Consider the following 17,902-nt stretch of genomic DNA (forward strand, 5'->3'; position numbering starts at 1 on the left):
ATCTGGGTGGTCAGGACTCAGAGGAGCCCTTAATCTGTCCGGCAAAGGGAGTAATGGGCCAAAACTTGTCAGCCCAATGCGTTGCGCTATCCCCTTGTCCAGGCAGTGGATGAAAATCTAAGCTGCCATTTCTCTGCCTTTCTGCAAGAGCTAACTTGTTCTGGAGGTGCCAGAGGAAAGGCCGTGCCAGCCTGCACGGGAACTCGACGGAGTTGACTTCGTTTCTGCTTGGCAACCCGCGGGTCTGTCACAAAAACGCTCAAACCCTGGGAGGCGGCAGAAATCTCCTGCTGGATTAAAAAACCCCAGCGGTGCTTTCAAAATCAACTCGGCAGGAGATCAGGCTCTCATCTCTCTTGCCAAGCCAATCGAACCTTTTTTTTTCTGCTGGAGCTCGTCTCATCTGCGCACAGCTTGGTTTGCTTTCCCAGGTCCTTTGATGGGTTTTCGTTGCTGTTGGGGCTCTGCCAAGTAACGCAGGGATGAATAGGTGGCTCAGTGGACCATGGCGAGCGCTGGAACCTGGCCTTCCCTCCAGCCTTGTTGGGATGCTGGAGGTTTCTGCTTGGGGAGGCTCAGGGTGAGCTCCTCATACTTGCGTCTGGCTTCGGCTGGGGTCTGGAAGCAGAAACAGAGCCCAGAAGCACAAGGATGAGAGAATAGTGCTGGTGGATGCCAGCTTGGTGATTCACCTCGGCTGGGTAACCAAGAGCTCCTCTTGGACGTCTGTGCCCCTCTTCCATCCCCGCTGCGTGTGGGGAATGAAGCCTTAATCCCCTGGCCGCTCCTCACTGTGACTGTATTTGTTATCTCCGATGGAAGCTGAACTGAAACCCACATTCCCGTGAGCTGCTGCCAGGGGGGGTCCCTCTGTGCTTTGGGAAGATGGGGATGGGCCCAATTTGCCTTTCCTCTCTCCCTACTAGGAAACTGGTTTTGAAACTGCGGTTGACACAGGACCGAGTGCTGTGTTGGCCCCTGATGTGGAGCTGGTGACTGCCGAAATTGTTCCTGTTGGGAAAAGCATCTTGACCTGAGCTATTTGGGAAGAGAGGAGTGCATGGACCATGCTGGGGGAGACTGCTAGCTTGGGATGGGGGCCTCCACACTCCTCTACCCTCTGTGCTTCACCATCCATTCAGTATGGACAAACTCATGCAGATTGAGGCAGCCGGGAGCTGTAAGTGTGTTTTTTCTGCTGCTCCGAGGCAGAAAGACGCCACACGTTGTAAAATCAGACCCAAGGATCCTCTTCTTTGAGCTAGGCTTGCTGGTGGGGACAAGGAAACACAAAGCAGGGAGTGTTCAGGAGCCCTGCTCTGCGCACCCCAAGGCTGGGGGATCTGCCGGGGGGATCTGCTCAGAGGAAACCTGCGGAAGGTCTTCTGCTGAGCTGCTGGTGCACTGGCACTGCTTGTTCAGTGTCTGCAAAGAGCCTGATTGCTTTACAAGATGCAGTACCTTCAGCTAGGGAAACTGAGGCACAGCTGGGCTGAGTGTTGGGACACGAGGCAGTGCAGAGGAACATCAGCACCCCCCACTTTTGGGGCTGCACGCTAAGCCCCCTCCCACCTCCCCATCTCCACCAGTGTGCCATTCTGGTGTGATTTCCCCTCAACCCAAAAGCCCCAGAGCTGTAAGAGTTCGCTGAAAATCCTGGGACTGCTGGAGACCCCCACGGGCAGCAGCGAAGCCGATGGGAGCTTGGACCTTGTAGGATTTTTTTTTTTTTTTTTTTTGTGGGGGTGGAAATCGGGAGAAGAGGCTCGTGGTGGGCAGAGGAGCCCAAGTGGCCATGCCAGGAGGGACATCCCCGAGGCAGAGAGCGCAAAAACATCCTCTCCCCCCAAATCCTGGTTGAGAGGCAGTGACGTGGGAGCGGTTTCCGGTTCTCCTCCCTTTTCTCCTGCTCCTCACCCCACCGTGAAGCTCTGCAGCCCATCTGCCTGTCTGTCCGCATTACCCCTCGCTTCCGCAGCCACCGTTTCGGAGCATGCCTCGGAGGCACCCTGCGATTTCCCACAGCCTGGCTATTTTTAGTCTGCAGTAATTCGATGAACTCGCGCAAAGGTCCTTCTCCGCCAGCTGCTGCTTAGTTGCCACCATCGGGAGTGATGACTTCTACGGCCAGCTCTGCAGAAGACAAATCCCACCGTTGCCTTTGGTCGCTTCTGGTCTGCTGCGCACGTTGGCTCCTGTTGTAGCGGCATCTCTCATCCTCGAGTGAAAAGTCAGGGTGAAACCATCCCTATTTCCTGCCTGGCATCTCCCTCCTGCCTTCCCATTGTTGATGGAGGGGTCAAGGGCGATGCTGGAGGAGATGCTGGACCTGGCTGTCCAAAGCTGGAGCTTGTGAAACGTATTGGGATGCAGCGAGCATCATCCCTCACCTGAAGGATACAGGGGAGAAAGCTACACCAAGGGCATGTCTACAAATCCAAATGAGGTGCTTTCAAAACGATTGAGCATGCCTGTGTGGCCGGAGAACATCCCCAAGATCTCCAGAGGGATCCCAGCACCTTCACCAAGAGGGATCCACCTCTCTCCCTGTTCCTTGTGATGCTGCAGCCTCGCTGGACGGCTCAGAAAGACCCCAGGGCAGCAGGAGCAGCAGGATGGATCCTTATCCTCATGGGGCTGACGGATCCCGATGCGTGGATCCTGCCTGCTCCCACCAGGTTAATGAGAGCAGAGCTTAACTGCAAGAGATTTGGCGAAGCAGTTGGTTCGGAAAGCTCTTTCTCGCAGTGCTTGGCTTGCATCAAGCATCCTCTCCGGTGGTGGACAGGCGCTTCCTAGCTCGACTACAGCAGCCGCTTTCTCCCCAGGGGTGACATCCCTGAATCCCCTGGAGTGATTGGCACTGGGAGGTGCAGAATTATGGTTGCTCCCACTTATGTCCCGGCTTCCCGAGCAGAATGCTGTGGGCACTTCTGGGTCTCGGTGAGCCCCCCCGCCACTGGGCAGCATCGCGAGCGGTTGCCACCGAGCCTCTCGGGAGACAGGCACCTCTTCTCGGTGGCACGATGCCTCCTTGAAAGTTGGATTTGTGTCCCTTAGACCACCATGGTAATTGCTCTGACATGGACCTTTTTGCAAGCTGCTCTTCTCCCAGCTGCACGTTAACGGTGTCTGCCCCTGAAATGAGGGGATCTGCATTGCTCTGTGCACGCCGGCAAAAGCATATTTGGGCTCGGGCGGTTGCAAAACTTCCTTTCCCATGAGGCTGGGTAGAGGAAGGCAACGTGGTTCTTCGAACAGAACTCCCTTTATGTAGAAAATGGTTTTTGGGTTGGCTGTGGGGCTGCGAAATCGGGGAGAAGGGCTCCTAAAGCCAAAGCCCGGCAACACTGGAGCAACCTCAGAAGGACAAGCTGGAGCTGACTCCATCCGAGATGGGAGCGTGAAGCCCCACGACGTCCCTCCTGCCTCGAACACCAGCTTCGTCCTCTCCCCCCTCTAGAAAACCTGCTGTGAGACCGTGATCGCTGCCAAAGGCATCCCGGTGGGCTCCCACCACCAAACATCTGGCGCCGGGCTCGTGGTCAGTCTGTTCCACCACTGCTCCAGGTTGGAGTCAGGCTGAGGTCCGGTCTTGCCAGCGGCAGGCACCAGTTGTATGTGCCCTCCCGTAGCCACGCTGGCGACACCGTCCCTTTGCCGAGCCCATCTTGTGCAGGGAATGTGTTTTATTGAAACGCCTTTGGTGGGAGCAGCTGTCTTGGCAGTTCCCCTAATTCTGTTAGGTGTGATTTCAATCTGCAGGAACTATTAACTGATCTAATTATACTGGAAAGCATCACTCCGTTTGCTGCCTCGTTAGCTGCCGGGTCTCCTCCACCCCCCTCCACAGAGCTGGTGTCACCTGGCTCGGAGCACATCACCTCCTTGCCTCTGCTCGCGGCGAGCGGACTGCGTCTTGGCACCATGCTGGTGCCGTTTGCAACCAAAACGAGCCGGCGTCTGACATGCAAACCCTCCGAGCAACGAGGATTGCGGCGTGGCAGCACCGCAGCAAGCTCTCTCCGCATCCCTTTCTCCGCTCCGTGCTGGAATGGTGGCGGCAGGTCACCCACGGCTGAGCTTCGCGCGCTCCGGGTGTTTGGATTGCGCTTTTGCAAACATCTCATGAGGGTATGATGGAGCGTGCCCGTCCTTGGGGTCTGCAGATGCCAATGTGGATGTGTCCTTGCACGGAGCAGGAGAGAGATGCAATAGGTTGGGAGAGGATGGGGAAGGTTTGAAGGGTGAGGGCAAAGACTGGAAGATTTTACCATGACCGTGAGGAAGCCTGACCCCAAATTTGATGGCTTTGCACTTTGAACGTGCTGCTCACTGTTAGCCGCAGCCTTCAATTGCGACTCCGGTTGCTCTTTGCCTCTGGGGGTGTTTTAAAAGGGGGATGTGGCAAGATTGCATTGCTTATGGGTGGGCTTTGGGGCTTCAGAGGGGGCTACACCATCCCCTATGTACGTGCTCCGGTCTTCATAGCCGTGTGTACTCGAACCCGGGAACAGGAGGTGAGTTTTTAAGGCTGATGCAGCAAGGGCGAGGAGCGGGAATATGGATTTCTTGTTTGCTTTAATGGCATTTTCCAAAGTAACGAGCGGTTGTAAATCCCCTCCCAAGGTTGCTGAGCCAATGCGCAGGCTCAACGCGCTCCTCCGAAGCCCCCTAAAGCCGTGACAATGCGGCTGTGACCGCTCTTATCTTCAGATCAGCAATCTGGCAGCTCGCTCCGGGTGGGAGCATCATCCGGCGCCGCTCGGTGACGGGGCATCTCATCTCCGGCGCCACGAGGGTTGCTGGTGTTTCTGGCTGCTGCCTTGCACCCTCCTCCCATTTCATCGACGGATGGGGAGGCTGCAAACCCCCCGAGCGCGGTGGCTGCTTGTGTGTCGCTGTAGAGAAGCAGAGCTTTATTATGCATCATTCCCCGGTGCTCCCCCGGCGCCACCGCTTCGTGTCTAATAACTGCTGGCTTGACGGTGCGGGGAGCTGGAGGAGAGCTAATGCACAGCTTATCGCGCTCGAAGCATCTGTCAGCTTTGTACAGAGGCTGTTTTATCAACAGGTGAGCAATATTCTGCTCCAGACAGGACTACTGCTCGCGTCCATCTCCCTAAGGCACGTCTGTAGCTGCCCCAGGTAATACCAGCTGGGGCTCCTGCTTTAGCTGCCGAGCGCTGGATTAAAGGGCTTGTTTACAAGGAGGCTCTCGAGCTGCAAGCTGCTCTGCCCTGCTTTCCTGGGAGCTAAATTGGACTCCTCTGCCTCCCTTCTCTGGGAGCATGAGGATGGAGGTCTGGGCTGCTCGCAGGTGGCCCTGGGGTCTTGGTGCCGTGGCTGTGCTCTGCCTGCCCTGCCAAGTCTTGAGAGGCACCAAGGTCCCCAAAATCCTGGAGGCATCTTCTGGGTGGGCTTCAGGCCACGGAGAGGGAGCTGTGGCCCCCGATCCCATGCGGGTGCTGGCCAGCATGAGCCGCAGTGGGATGGGCCATCCTCTTGCAGGACAATGTCAGGACCTCGCTCATAGTCACATCATCACCGTTACCAAAGGTTGGACGCTTGTTGCGGGGTTTGGGCAGGAGCGTGGCAGTGGGTGTTGTGCGTGTTCAGCAGGTCCTGCTGAACTAAATGTCCATCCCATGGGATCAGCAACAAGTGGTGCGACTCCCCACAATCACTTTGGTCACCGGGACCCACAAACACACCCTCGCTGGCTCCTTGTCCCTTGGCATGACCCAAGCTGAAGGTTTTCCTGCTGCTTTTTCTGTGCTCCAAGGCCTCTCTCGTAGCCCTCCTGTCCCTTGGAAAGCAAGGTGTTAGACGGCCAGTGACCGTAATCCACCATCCGAGCATCCACCTCTACGTGGTTTAATGGAAAGATCCTATCTCCCTCTGACCCTGCCTGGGAGACTGTATTGGGTTTACGTGGCAAGGTTTTGGTAGGAGGGGGCTGCAGGGGTGGCTTCTGTGAGAAGACACCAGAAGCTGCCCCCATGTTGGACAGAGCCAGCTCCAGCCAGCTCCAAGATGGACCTGTCGCTGGCCAAAGCTGAGCCCATCAGCGACGGTGGTAGCGCCTCTGTGATAACATATTTAAGAAAGGGTAAAAAACGCTGTGCAACAGCAGCTGGGAGAGAGAAGATGTGAGAGAGACAGCCCTGCAGACACCAGGGTCGGTGAAGAAGGAGGGGGAGGAGGTGCTCCAGGCGCCGGAGCAGAGATTCCCCTGCAGCCCATGGTGAAGACCACGGTGAGGCAGGCTGTCCCCCTGCAGCCCACAGAGGTCCATGGTGGAGCAGACGTCCACCTGCAGCCCGTGGAGGACCCCGCACTGGAGGAGGTGGATGTCCCCAAAGGAGGCTGTGACTCCATGGAGAGTCCAAGCTGGAGGAGGCTCCTGGCAGGAGCTGCAGCCCATGGAGAGGAGCCCACACTGGAGCAGGTCTTCTGGCAGGACTTGTGACCCCGTGGGGGACCCACGCTGGAGCAGTCTGTTCCTGAAGGACTGCAGCCCGTGGAAAGGACCCCTGCTGGAGCAGGTCCTGAAGAACTGCAGCCCGTGGGAAGGACCCATGCTGGAGAAGCTGGTGGAGGACCGTCTCCCATGGGTGGGACCCCACGCTGGAGCAGGGGAAGAGAGTGAGGAGGAAGGAGCGGCAGAGACAACGTGTGATGAACTGAGCACAACCCCCATTCCCTATCCCCCTGTGCTCCTCGGTGGGAGGAGGTGGAGAAATCAGGAGTGAAGTTGAGCCTGGGAAGAACGGAGGGGTGGGGTGGGGTGAGGTGTTTTAAGATTTGGTTTTTATTTCTCATCCTACTCTGATTTGATTGGCAATAAATTAAATTAACTTCCCCAGTCGAGTTGGTTTTGCCCATGATGGTAGTTGCCGAGTGATGTCTCTCCTCGCTGGGTGAGGTGGCCCTTGTGCTGGCCGTCCCCTGCCCCATGGTGTCCTCTGCTCTCCTGGCAGCAGCAGCGGAGCTGTTGCATGACGGCCATGCAACAGCTTTGGGTGTTGTGTCCTAAACCCTGGGCACTACAGGTCAGGCCAGGCTCCCTGCACGTGAGCAGGGCTGATGGCAAAGCTGGAGCATCGTACAAGTGATGCAGCTGGAGGGGAAATGAATTGAAGAAGAGGCATCCTGAAGCCAGTGCATCCCAAAGGTGATGCAGCTGGAGGAGAAATTCATGGAAGAAGGACCTTGAATGTCTCCAGGTGCTGGAGGGCTTGGTGGTGTCCTGGAGCAGGATCAGTGCAGGATGGATCCCTGCTCCTGCTCACTGGTGCAGATGGGATGTGGGGCTTCACTGACCCTGGATCTGAGCTGGTTCACGGGCCTGCATGCAAACTGCCTCTCCTCGGGGTGGGAAATGCCACAGGCTGTCACCCCATTGCCTTGCAGAGGTCCCCTGCACCCCAAAATTAGCGGAAAGCTAGCAGAGTTCTCAGCGGGTGTACTCTCCAGTTGGAGGCGCAACATCTCCTTGCTCCCCACAAGGCTGGGGAAGCTCCTCCAAGCATCCTAGCAGTCCCCACGATGCTTGAGGACTTGGCCTTGCTGGAGACAGCTCAGTAGCATCATGGCTGGGTGGTGTTGAGCCATGTGATGAACCGGCTGTGTGTCGATCCGAGGGCATCCCTGCTCGCCACGGGTGCTGGCACCCTGGTTTCTCAGCAGGGTTTGGAGATGTTCTTGATTGGGCTTGGGGGCTTCGTCTTTGCAAAGGGGGAAAATGTGACTCAGGTCCCCCCAAGCACCTGGGGCACACATTTCCCCCCCGATGTGATGGCTCCTGGTGCAAGCAGACACCACCACATACATTTTAACATGGAAGAGCTGCGCCCCAGCAGGGATTATCCATCAGAAAGGCTTAGTCTGGTCTAATTTAGGGCTGCGTTGGGATGGAGGACTTCATGCAGCGTTGTCCTTGTCCATCCCACTTCCCCACCATCCGGGTGCACCCACCAAGCCCCAGCTCCACTGCTATAGAGCACCCATGCAAGGTCCATACAAGGACCACATGGTGCTTTTTTTGCATCCCCCAGCTCCCTTCATCTCTTAATCCTGTAAAAATGGATAATCTCATACGCCATCTTCCTAGACAGCAACGCGGCACTGTCAACCCACCGTTAATTTTTCCTGCTGGGGTACATCTCTGCGGTGATGCGAGCACTCGGTGACCGGGATGCTCGTTGGTTTGTACCCAGATTTGGGCGGTATTGATTGCTTAAGAGCATCCGAGGTGTCACCTTCCCATGAAACCAGGTGGGGCTGGAGCGGGATTCCTCCTCTGCAAGAACATCGCTGCCAGCTTTTTGTGCATGAGCATCTCCAGCCTCGGGGACGCGAGTGCATTGCCTCCTCGCTGCCCGCCCTTGCCCTGCCCGTGCTTGTCATCATCCTGCCGCGGGAGGGGGACGTGGCGGGTGAAAAAAGCTGCTTAGGATCTATCCCCGGGGTTTAAATTGTCCTGGGTTATTGTTGGAGGATTAGGAGGGGATTTGGTATGATTGGTTGCAGTGGGTTAAATATAGGCTGGTGTGTGCTGGAGGGTTGATGCTCCAACAGGGAGGGAAGGGAGAGACGGCTGAGTGCTGGCTCGCTTCGCCCCTTCGTCTTTCATCTCTCCCCTGTGATCGTGGTGGCGGGGCGAAAAATGCCAGCACGTCCTTTCTAATATTGCACGCTGGCCCCAGGATGCACAAGAGACTCTGGTGGCTTGTCGTGCAATTAACTTCCAGCAGCGCACGTGGTCTTCGCCAGCTTCAAGAGGGATTGAACCGGTGCTGGTTGTGCCGTGGGGAGGACAGAGGGAGCTGCTCCTCTGAGCCCTGTGGCCGGGAGGGATGAGCTGGTCCCCGGGACGGGGTCTGGTTTGGGGCTGCTGGTCCCTCAGCTGCCGCTTGGTCCTTCTGCAGCTCCTGGGAGCATCCCATGGCGGCTCCACGGAGGTGTCCTGGGGATGGTGGGTTTGGGCTGGGGCGTGGGACACAGCTGGCAGCTTCCCTGGGTTTTGAGGAAAGAGGGGACAGGTTCCTGCCTGCCAAAAAAAGCCACCTTAGGAAGCATGGGGGGTGAAGACCACACTCTGCACACCCACCTTGGGATGCTTGGGATCAGCATCCCCTTCTCCCCCTGCGTGGGGCTGTGGGCTCCCAGCAGTTGGTTTCGCTGCTCGTTTCTATCCCGCGTTGTCTCCGGCATCGCGTCCTGACCACATCCATGTTAAGGCAGGTCCCCAGCACCTTCCTCCAAAGGCAGGACCCAGCCTCTCCTGCTCACCAGGATGAGCCGGCTGTAGGTCTTGGCCATGTGCCGGCACCGTGTCTTCCCACGACCTTCTCCCACCAGAGCACCCAACATTTTCCAGGAGGAGAAGGGGAGAGAGAAGACCTGCATTTCATTTCTCTTTCCAAAGCAGACCCAGGTGTCGGACCTCGGCTCTGTATATTATTCCCCCCGAAGCCTGCAGCTGGCTGCTGGCACGGCACAACGGGGAATACGGGCTGAGATTTATAAACGTGCTTCAGGCACAGCTGCTCTGGGCTCCCTCGGCTCCATCCATCTCCCGGGGCTGCGTGGCTGTATATCTCGCTGCGCTCACCAACCCTTGCAAACGAGTTTCCTATCTCCTGAGTTTTACCTTGCTCAGATAAATGTGCTCGGCGCAACAGACTCTGCTCACGGTCAAATTAGTGCTGCGGTAATCAGAGCGGTCCATGGCGGGGAGGAAATATCCACAAAACTGAGTGATGCTGCGAAAGACCCTCCCCACCCCTCCAAGAAGAGACGCCGAGGGTCCATGTCCTCGGCGCGGGTGTAAGCCAGGCTGCTTTTCTCCTTGAATTGGTGTGAAAAAGCTGAAACCACCAGGTTTTCTGAATGCCCGATGCCTTTGCTCCATGATGAGAGGAGATGCAGCCCCGTGGATGGTTCTCCAGGCAGAGATACGGGACTGATGGGTGTCCCGGGGGGTGCGGGAGCAAAGCGAAGCCGGGGGATGAGGGTTGTTCCCCTAAGGTTGGGTTTTCCTGCCAGGGGTGGTTGCCTGCGTGGGGATGCTGGGCTCAGCTTGCCACCTAGTGGCAATAACGGCCTTTTCCGGAGGGCCGTGGGGTTCACAGCCGCGCACGGGGGGTCATAGCCCTGCTGGGGGGTCTGCAGCTCCGTGTTGGGGTCCACAGCCTTGCTGGGGGCTGTCCGTATCTCCTCCGGGGGGTTCCCAGCCCTTGCTCCCCAGAGATTGCCTTCCCTACCCTACCCGAGTGCACATGGAGCCAATGTGGATCTTCAGGCCCCCCCAAATCCTGCAGCCCTTTGTGGGTCGCTGGTTTTAGCATCCCCATGAAAGCAGGGAAGAGCGCTGAGCGGCTCAAGGAGGAGAGGTTGGGTGGAAGCCGACCAGAGCTGTGCTGAGAGAGGGGATGAGCCGGGGGTCTCCAGCTCCCATCTTGGTGCCCCTCCAGCCCAGAGCCCATGGTCTCACCTCTCCCAAGAGCCCAAGACCCCTTGTCCGCCTTCCTCCGGCCCTAGAGCTGAGCTCTTCCTCCTGCCTATCTCGAGGGGTAGATCCCCCTTTGCCCCAATGCCCAGGGAAGGGCGAGACACCGTGGGGTCACGCCTGGCCCTGTCTGACCCTCTCCCCTTGCCTTACAGGTATGCTGGTGGTCAACGTCACATGGAGGAACAAGACGTATGTGGGGACGCTGCTCGACTGCACGCAGCACGACTGGGCACCTCCCCGGTAAGCAGCTGGTGGGGTCCGGCAGCGCTGTCTCAGCCCCCTTTTCCCAGGCGCAGAGGACAAACCCAGCCATGTACGGCCCCCGTGGCACCCAGTACGCTCTGCCCTGTGCCCGTGGGGCTGCCCCTGGGGGTTAGTATCTCCTCCTTGCCCAGCTGAGCTGCTTCCATGCCTCTTTGCCGCTGTGGTCACAGGCTCCCTCATCCTGGAGACTGGAGATGGTCGAGCATTTGCCGATGGACCTCTCTTGCCGATTCCTCTTTACTGGAGCAGTGGGGGGGGACAAGCCTGTGGGATTGACAGCGAGGGGAGGAAGGGGGTCCCCGCTGCACAATGGGACGGTGTGTCCCGGCACGACTGTCTCTCCATTAAAACCTCCTTGTCCTCCTCCCTGCAGGTTTTGCGACTCTCCCACCAGTGACCTGGAGATGCGCAACGGCCGGGGCAGGGGCAAACGCATGCGCCCCAACAGCAACACGCCTGTCAACGAGACCGCCGCCGCCTCGGACAGCAAAGGGACCAGCAATAGCAGCAAGACCCGGGCGGGAGCCAACAGCAAAGGGCGCCGGGGAAGCCAGAACTCCTCGGACCACCGCACGCCGCCCGGCGGCACGGCAGAGGATGTGAAGGCCAGTCCCTCCTCCGTCACCAAGCGGAAAAGCAAACCCCTCTCCGACATGGAGCTGAACTCCAGCTCGGAGGACTCCAAGGGCAGCAAACGCATCCGCACGAACTCGATGGGCTCGGCAGCTGTGCCACCCGCTGCGGTCAAGGTGGAGCCAGCTGTCCTCGACCGAAACTGCCCTTCTCCCATCCTCATCGACTGTCCCCACCCAAACTGTAACAAGAAGTACAAGCACATCAATGGGCTGAAGTACCACCAGGCCCACGCGCACACGGACGACGACAGCAAGCTGGAGGCGGACGTGGACAGCGAGTATGGCGAGGAGCCCTCCCTGCACGCAGACATTGGGAGCTGCAACGGCGCTGCCGTCTCTCAGAAGGGCTCGCTCTCGCCGGCTCGCTCGGCCACCCCCAAGGTGCGCTTAATGGAGCCCCACAGTCCCTCCCCATCCAGCAAGTTCAGCGCCAAGGTCCCCTGCAAGAAGAAGCTGGGTGGGGAAGGAGACACCGACCCAGGTGCCCTGTCCAATGACGGCTCTGAGGATGGTCCCTCTGTGGCTGATGAGACAAGTAACGACGGCTTTGACGCTCTGGAGAAGCGATGTGTTGATAAGGACAAGTCAAAGAAGACATCTGGTGCTAAGCCGGAGAAGATCCCTTCCAAAAGCTTAAAGTCCGCCAGACCCATTGCACCAGCCATCCCCCCCCAGCCGATTTACACCTTCCAGACAGCCACCCTCACCACAGCCAGCCCCGGTTCCTCCACGGGCCTCGCCACCACCGTTGTCCAGACCATGCCCAACAGCCCTCAGCTCAAACCCATCCAGCCCAAGCCTACGGTGATGGGAGAGCCCTTCACCGTCAACCCTGCCCTCACCCCTTCCAAGGAGAAGAAGAAGAAGGACAAGAAGAAGAAGGAGCCCAAGGAGGTAGAAAACCCTCTGACTCCTGGCAAAGCCTGCAGAGCGGAGGAAGGCAAGAGCCCTTTCCGGGGGGAATCCAGCGACCTGGGGACGAAAGGCGAGGGGCTGCTGAACGGCTCGTCCGACCCCCACCAGAGCCGGCTTGCCAGCATCAAGGCCGAGGCGGATAAAATCTACAGCTTCACCGACAACGCTCCGAGCCCCTCCATCGGTGGTGCCAGCAGGCTGGAGAACACCAACCCAGCCCAACCCATGACCCCGCTGCATGTTGTCACCCAGAACGGGGCAGAGGCGAGCTCAGTGAAGACCAACAGCCCGGCCTACTCGGACATCTCCGATGCCGGGGAGGATGGGGAGGGCAAGCTGGAGAGCGTGAAGGCGAAGGATCCGGAGCAGCTGGTCAAGGAAGGAGCCAAAAAAGCTCTTTTCCCCCCGCAACCGCAGAGCAAAGAGTCTCCCTATTACCAAGGCTTTGAAACCTACTATTCCCCCGGCTACCCCCAGGCAAGCCCGGGGCCCTTGAACCCCAGCGGCCAGGCTGCGGCTGAGACGCAGGCCTTGAAGCTGAAGAAGGACGAGGAGCAGGAGAACCCAGAGGTGAAGGTGAAGAGTGAAGGCTGCGAAGAGAAGAAGGCAGAGCTCGGCAGCTCCAGCCAGCAGCCCTCGGTCATCCAGCAGCGTCCCAACATGTACATGCAGTCCCTCTACTACAACCAGTACGCCTACGTGCCCCCCTATGGCTACAACGAGCAGGGCTACCACGCTCACCTGCTGAGCACCAACCCTGCCTACCGCCAGCAGTACGAGGAGCAGCAGAAGCAGCGGCAGAGCCTGGAGCAGCAGCAGCAGCGAGGGCTGGAGAAGAAAGCGGAGCTGGGCTTGAAGGAGAGGGAGGCAGCGCTCAAAGAGGAGTGGAAGCAAAAGCCGCCCATGCCCCCGACGCTCACCAAGGCCCCGAGCCTCACGGACCTCGTCAAGTCGGGGCTGAGCAAGGCCAAGGAGCAGGGAGGTCCTGACATGGCCAAATCCGTCATCATCCCCAAGCTGGAGGACTCGTCCAAGCTGTCCGGCAGCCAGGTCACCGAGGGGCTCAAGGTGAAACTGAGCGAGGCCAGCCACCTCGGGAAGGAGACCGCCGAGACAAAGGCTGGCTCTGAGTGTGGCCGGCAAGCGGAGGTGGACCCTGTGCTCTGGTACAGACAGGTAATGCCGGCCTGCTGCTCGCTCGGCCCTGCCCGCCAGCCCAGCAGTGGGCTTTCTCCTGGAGGAAGCCCCTCACCACGGCTTCGCTGCAGGGGTTTGCTGCAGCTGTCACCTCAGAGAACATACTTTGTCCTCTGCTCGTGATGGGACTCCATGAGGTTCCCTTGGGGCCAGCAAAAGGATGGGGCTGGGAGGCCACAGATGGGCCAAGGAGAGCCCGGGGAAGGGGAATGGGGTTTTCTGGTCTCCAAATCCGGCCTGGTTTTGGAGACAGACAGGCAGGGCTTGGGGGGAAGCAGCTGCTCTGATGGTTGGCTGGTTCTTGCAGGAAGCCGAGCCCCGGATGTGGACCTACGTCTACCCGGCGAAGTACTCGGACATCAAGACAGAGGACGAGCGGTGGAAAGAGGAGAGGGACCGAAAGTTGAAGGAAGAAAGAAATCGAAGCAAAGAAGCCGCGTCCAAGGAGGACGGGAAGGAGAGCACCAGCTCTGAGTGCAAACTGACCCCCACCGAGGAGGCTCGCATGGTGGGGAAGGACCCCAGACCCAGCGTCCACGTCCCCGTGTCTTCACCCCTCACGCAGCATCAGTCCTACATCCCCTACATGCACGGCTACTCCTACAGCCAGTCGTACGACCCCAACCACCCCAGCTACCGGGCCATGCCCACCGTCATGATGCAGAATTACCCAGGTAGGGAGCCGGGGTCTTCTCGGGGACGTCCCTTCCCAGGCTGTCCCTGCTCCCGGAGCAGGGAATGGCTGTGGGACATCCTCTTACTCCTGGAGGCACACATGCAGAGCCACGTGCTCCTGCTGTGCTGCCTGAAGAGTCCTCATGCCCTGACTGCTTTTTCTCCTCCCCAGGATCATACCTACCCTCCAGCTATTCCTTCTCCCCGTACGGGAGCAAGGCGTCTGGCAGCGACGACAGCGACAAGTCCCGAGCCAGCCCCAGCGTGAGTTGTAAATCCAGCTCAGAGTCCAAGGCCCTGGACATCCTGCAGCAGCACGCCAGCCACTACAAGAGCAAATCGCCCACGGTGAGGGTCAGGAAGGCGCTGGTGTTGTCCAGCTCCATGCACGAGCTTCGGGATGGTCCCTGGATCCTATAACCAGCCCGGAGCAACTCTGCCTGCCGTGGGTTTTTGCCATTCCTGCTGCTGTAGGAGACCTGGGGCCGAGCAGTAATCCCACAACACAGTCCCTTTGGGATGGACAAGCCAAACCTGTGGGCAGGGCTGGCCCAGAGGAGCACCGGGGCTTCTCCAGGCCCTGCAGCGACCGGGTGACACTTGTCCTCAGTGCTGGAGCTGGTGGGTGGGATGCAGGGAGCTGTCTCCGTCCCACAACAGTGTAGGGTCACAAGCTCCTCCTGGGCTGAGCTGGGATGACACAGTGGCAGTGAACCCTGGTTTTGGGCAGGAAGGAGCTGCCTGAAATGGGACCTGCGTCTGCCCTGCTGCTTTTGGGCTGGTCACCAGCCATCCTGTCATCTCCCAGTGCCATGGGGAGCCTTTAGGCAAAGGCAGGGAGAACATCATCCCGATGGGGCAGCCCCGAGTGCCCAGCGTGGGTCCGATGCTGCCCTGCGCCCTGGGGTAGCGGGTGGCGTCCCTCAGTGTGCATCTGCTTTCTCCTCTCCAGATAAGTGAGAAGACGTCTCAGGAGCGGGACCGCAGCGGCTGCGGGGTGGTGGGAGGTGGCGGGAGCTGTAGCAGCGTCGGAGGAGCCAGCGGGGGAGAAAGGACCGCCGACCGGCCCCGCACCTCGCCATCTCAGCGCCTGCTCTCGACGCATCACCACCACCACCACCTCGGGTACTCGCTGCTGCCGGCGCAGTACAACCTGCCCTATGCAACAGGTGAGAGCCAAACCTCACCCCGGCACCCAGCCAGGGCCGCGGGCACGGCTCAGGGGAGCTGGGAGGGAGCTGTAGCCACCTTTGGGCAGCGTGAGCCTTTGCGCCGAGCTTTGCTTTGACCGAATCCGGCGCTTTCCAGCTCCCCTGGCACAGCTGGGTGCCCGTCCCGGGCCGCCGGCTCCTGACGCTGCTTCTCCTCCGCAGGTCTCTCCTCCACAGCCATCGTTGCCAGCCAGCAAGGCTCCGCTCCCTCTCTATACCCACCTCCCCGGAGGTGAGAACGGTAAGGCTCTCCTCCCATGGCACCGGCATGGCCAACCTGCTTCGCCCGCGGGCAACAGGACTGGGGCAGAGGTGGCCGGGACGGGTGCACGGGGGGTGCACTTGAGGGCAGAGGGTTTGGGGTTTGCCCGTCGCCCCAGGGCTCACGGGGCTGCCAGCGGCGGGCGCTGACTTGACCTTGGGGTCGTGGCAGGACGTGATGCGCCGGGACGCCTGGGCTGTACGAGACATGTGACTGGCTCACATGGGGAAGCGCTGGAGACTCCTTTAGACATCAGTTGAATGGTGTTAATTGTTCTGCTTTGACGTTCCTGCCATGATCTGAGGCAGACTCTGTCTTCTCCCCCCCCGTCGGACACACACTGACTCCCCCCCCTCTGCACCCTCCCCTTCGGTGAGTGGGCGAGCTGGTACCTGCGGAAATATTTATTCTACTGGGCACCGGCGCTCGGGATGGAGGTGACTCGCCTGCCTGGTGCATATGAAGAGGAAACGGAAGCACTGAGGTTTCTCGATGGATTTGGGACCCCGCTGTGTCTCTGCGAGCTGCTGCTTCACGATGGGGCTGAGCGCGATGGGACTGGGGGCAGGCAGGGGCGCTGCCTCCTGCCTGCTCCTCGCCGGGGCTCCAAGTGCGGGGCCGAGCCCGCCATGGAGTTGCAGTCTCAGGAAAGGAAGGGCTGGCTCACACGGGTGTCGGGGAGGCTGGTGCAAGCTGGCGGGATGGGGCTGGGGGGAGTCAGCCTGACTGGAGGCAGCCGTGGGGCACGGGGACGTGCTGCATGTGGGGCGCATCCTCTCCCAGCCCCTTGGCTGCTCCCGCACCCCATGGCACTCACTGCTCTGTGCCTGTGTGGGCAGGAGCCGCCAGCGCGTGGTCAATGGCCGGAGCGGTGGGTTGGGGGAGCCGGGGGCTGCTCCTGGCCCCAGTGAAGCAGCCTCTGCCCCCCGCCCCGGGTGGCTGGGGCTCGGCGGGGCTGGGGGCAGCCAGGCGCAGAGCTGGGGGCTGTGCCCACCACCCAGCCTGCTGCCAGGGTTCCTCCCCAGTGCCTTGCACAGTCCAGACCTGCCTGAAGCTCATGCCCGCAGCTTTCAAGTTGGTTTCTGAGCTGTGACTCTGCAAACCCCCAGCCTCTCCTCTGCCCCCCCCCCCCCCCCGCCCTGGCAAGTGCTCCCCAAACTTCAGGGCAGCGCATCCCACCTGGGGGTGGGGCGGGGGGGGCGAGGGCTGCGGCTCCCCTTCGCATCCACCTTCTGCTTTTAAATCGGCTTCCCCAGGCCGTGGGCAGAGCCCAGCGAGGAACAAGCACACTTGGGCTCTGCCAGAGGCACCTGGGGCCGTGCCCATTCCCCCTCCAGCCCCGTGCCGGGGCTCGGGGCACCAGGCCCTGGAGGAAGCCGGTCCCCGCTCCCGGCTGCTGCCCAGCGCCCATGGACAGGGGCTTTCTGGTCCTCTGCTCCCCCAGCCCCGCAGTGGCTCTCCCCGGGCCGATGCTCTACCTCGGCCCCGCAGCAGCCGGGCCGCCCCGGCTCTCTCCCCGCTGCTCCCCGCTGCCTGGCCAGGGGAGCACGGGGGGCCTTCGGTCTCGGTTGTATGTGTGTGTCCGTGTCGCACCCGGCCCCGAGGGGCCGCTGTACCGGGATGCTCTGCCCGCCGGGCTCTGTACATACTGTAAAAAGCAATTGTTTGAAAGCTGTTGTTTTGGGTTTTGTTTTCTTTCTCCATTTCCCCCCATCCCACTTTACCCAGTTGGAAAGGAGGCACTCACTGGTCTCAGCCCTGGTTGGGGTGCCAGCAGCACGGTGGCCCCAGCCTGCTCTTGTTGTTTGACTCATTTTTCTTTCACTCTTCATTGTCTTTGCAAGGAGATGGGGCCGCGTGGCCCGGCACGCTCCTCGGGGATGGGGCAGGCGATGCCGAGCAGCGGCTCGACCCACCCCGTGCCCGTTACGGAGCCGCCAGCAGCCGCTGGGCTGGGAACCAGAGGGGTCAGGGTGACTGGGGGGGGAGCCCCGCATCCCACCCGTGGGGGAGCGTCCCGCCAGCTGCTCCTACCTCCAGCCTCGGCCAGTCCGGCAGAGCTTGGCTCCCGGCATGGCCAGGGCCCGCCAGCAGCTCCAGGGGCGCAGAGGAGGGCATCTGGGCTGGGGCAGGGGGGTGACAGGGGGGTGCCGCAGGCTTTGCTGGCGGTCAGAGGGGGTTGGGGGGGGGGGCTGCTCACCACCTTCCTAGTTGGGACCCAGTT

At 60.1% G+C, this 17,902-nt stretch overlaps 1 protein-coding gene across 6 annotated transcripts in view; it reads left to right on the plus strand.

Annotated features, from left to right (window-relative positions):
* ZNF609 (zinc finger protein 609) overlaps positions 1 to 16,804 on the plus strand; it is a 73,317-nt gene extending 56,513 nt beyond the window's left edge. For 5 of the 6 annotated variants that reach the window (XM_076348625.1, XM_076348627.1, XM_076348629.1 and 2 more), the window contains 6 exons: positions 10,672 to 10,759; positions 11,157 to 13,509; positions 13,838 to 14,204; positions 14,378 to 14,553; positions 15,158 to 15,374; positions 15,579 to 16,804. In XM_076348625.1, the coding sequence (XP_076204740.1) occupies positions 10,672 to 10,759; positions 11,157 to 13,509; positions 13,838 to 14,204; positions 14,378 to 14,553; positions 15,158 to 15,374; positions 15,579 to 15,652 (3,275 nt within the window). In that variant the 3' untranslated portion in view covers positions 15,653 to 16,804. The remainder of the gene's footprint in view (positions 1 to 10,671; positions 10,760 to 11,156; positions 13,510 to 13,837; positions 14,205 to 14,377; positions 14,554 to 15,157; positions 15,375 to 15,578) is intronic. The other variant, XM_076348626.1, reaches the window with a different exon arrangement.
* The last annotated feature ends 1,098 nt before the right edge of the window (positions 16,805 to 17,902 follow it).

The sequence above is a fragment of the Aptenodytes patagonicus genome, chromosome 10 (genome assembly GCF_965638725.1).
Source record: "Aptenodytes patagonicus chromosome 10, bAptPat1.pri.cur, whole genome shotgun sequence".
Taxonomy (NCBI): domain Eukaryota; kingdom Metazoa; phylum Chordata; class Aves; order Sphenisciformes; family Spheniscidae; genus Aptenodytes; species Aptenodytes patagonicus.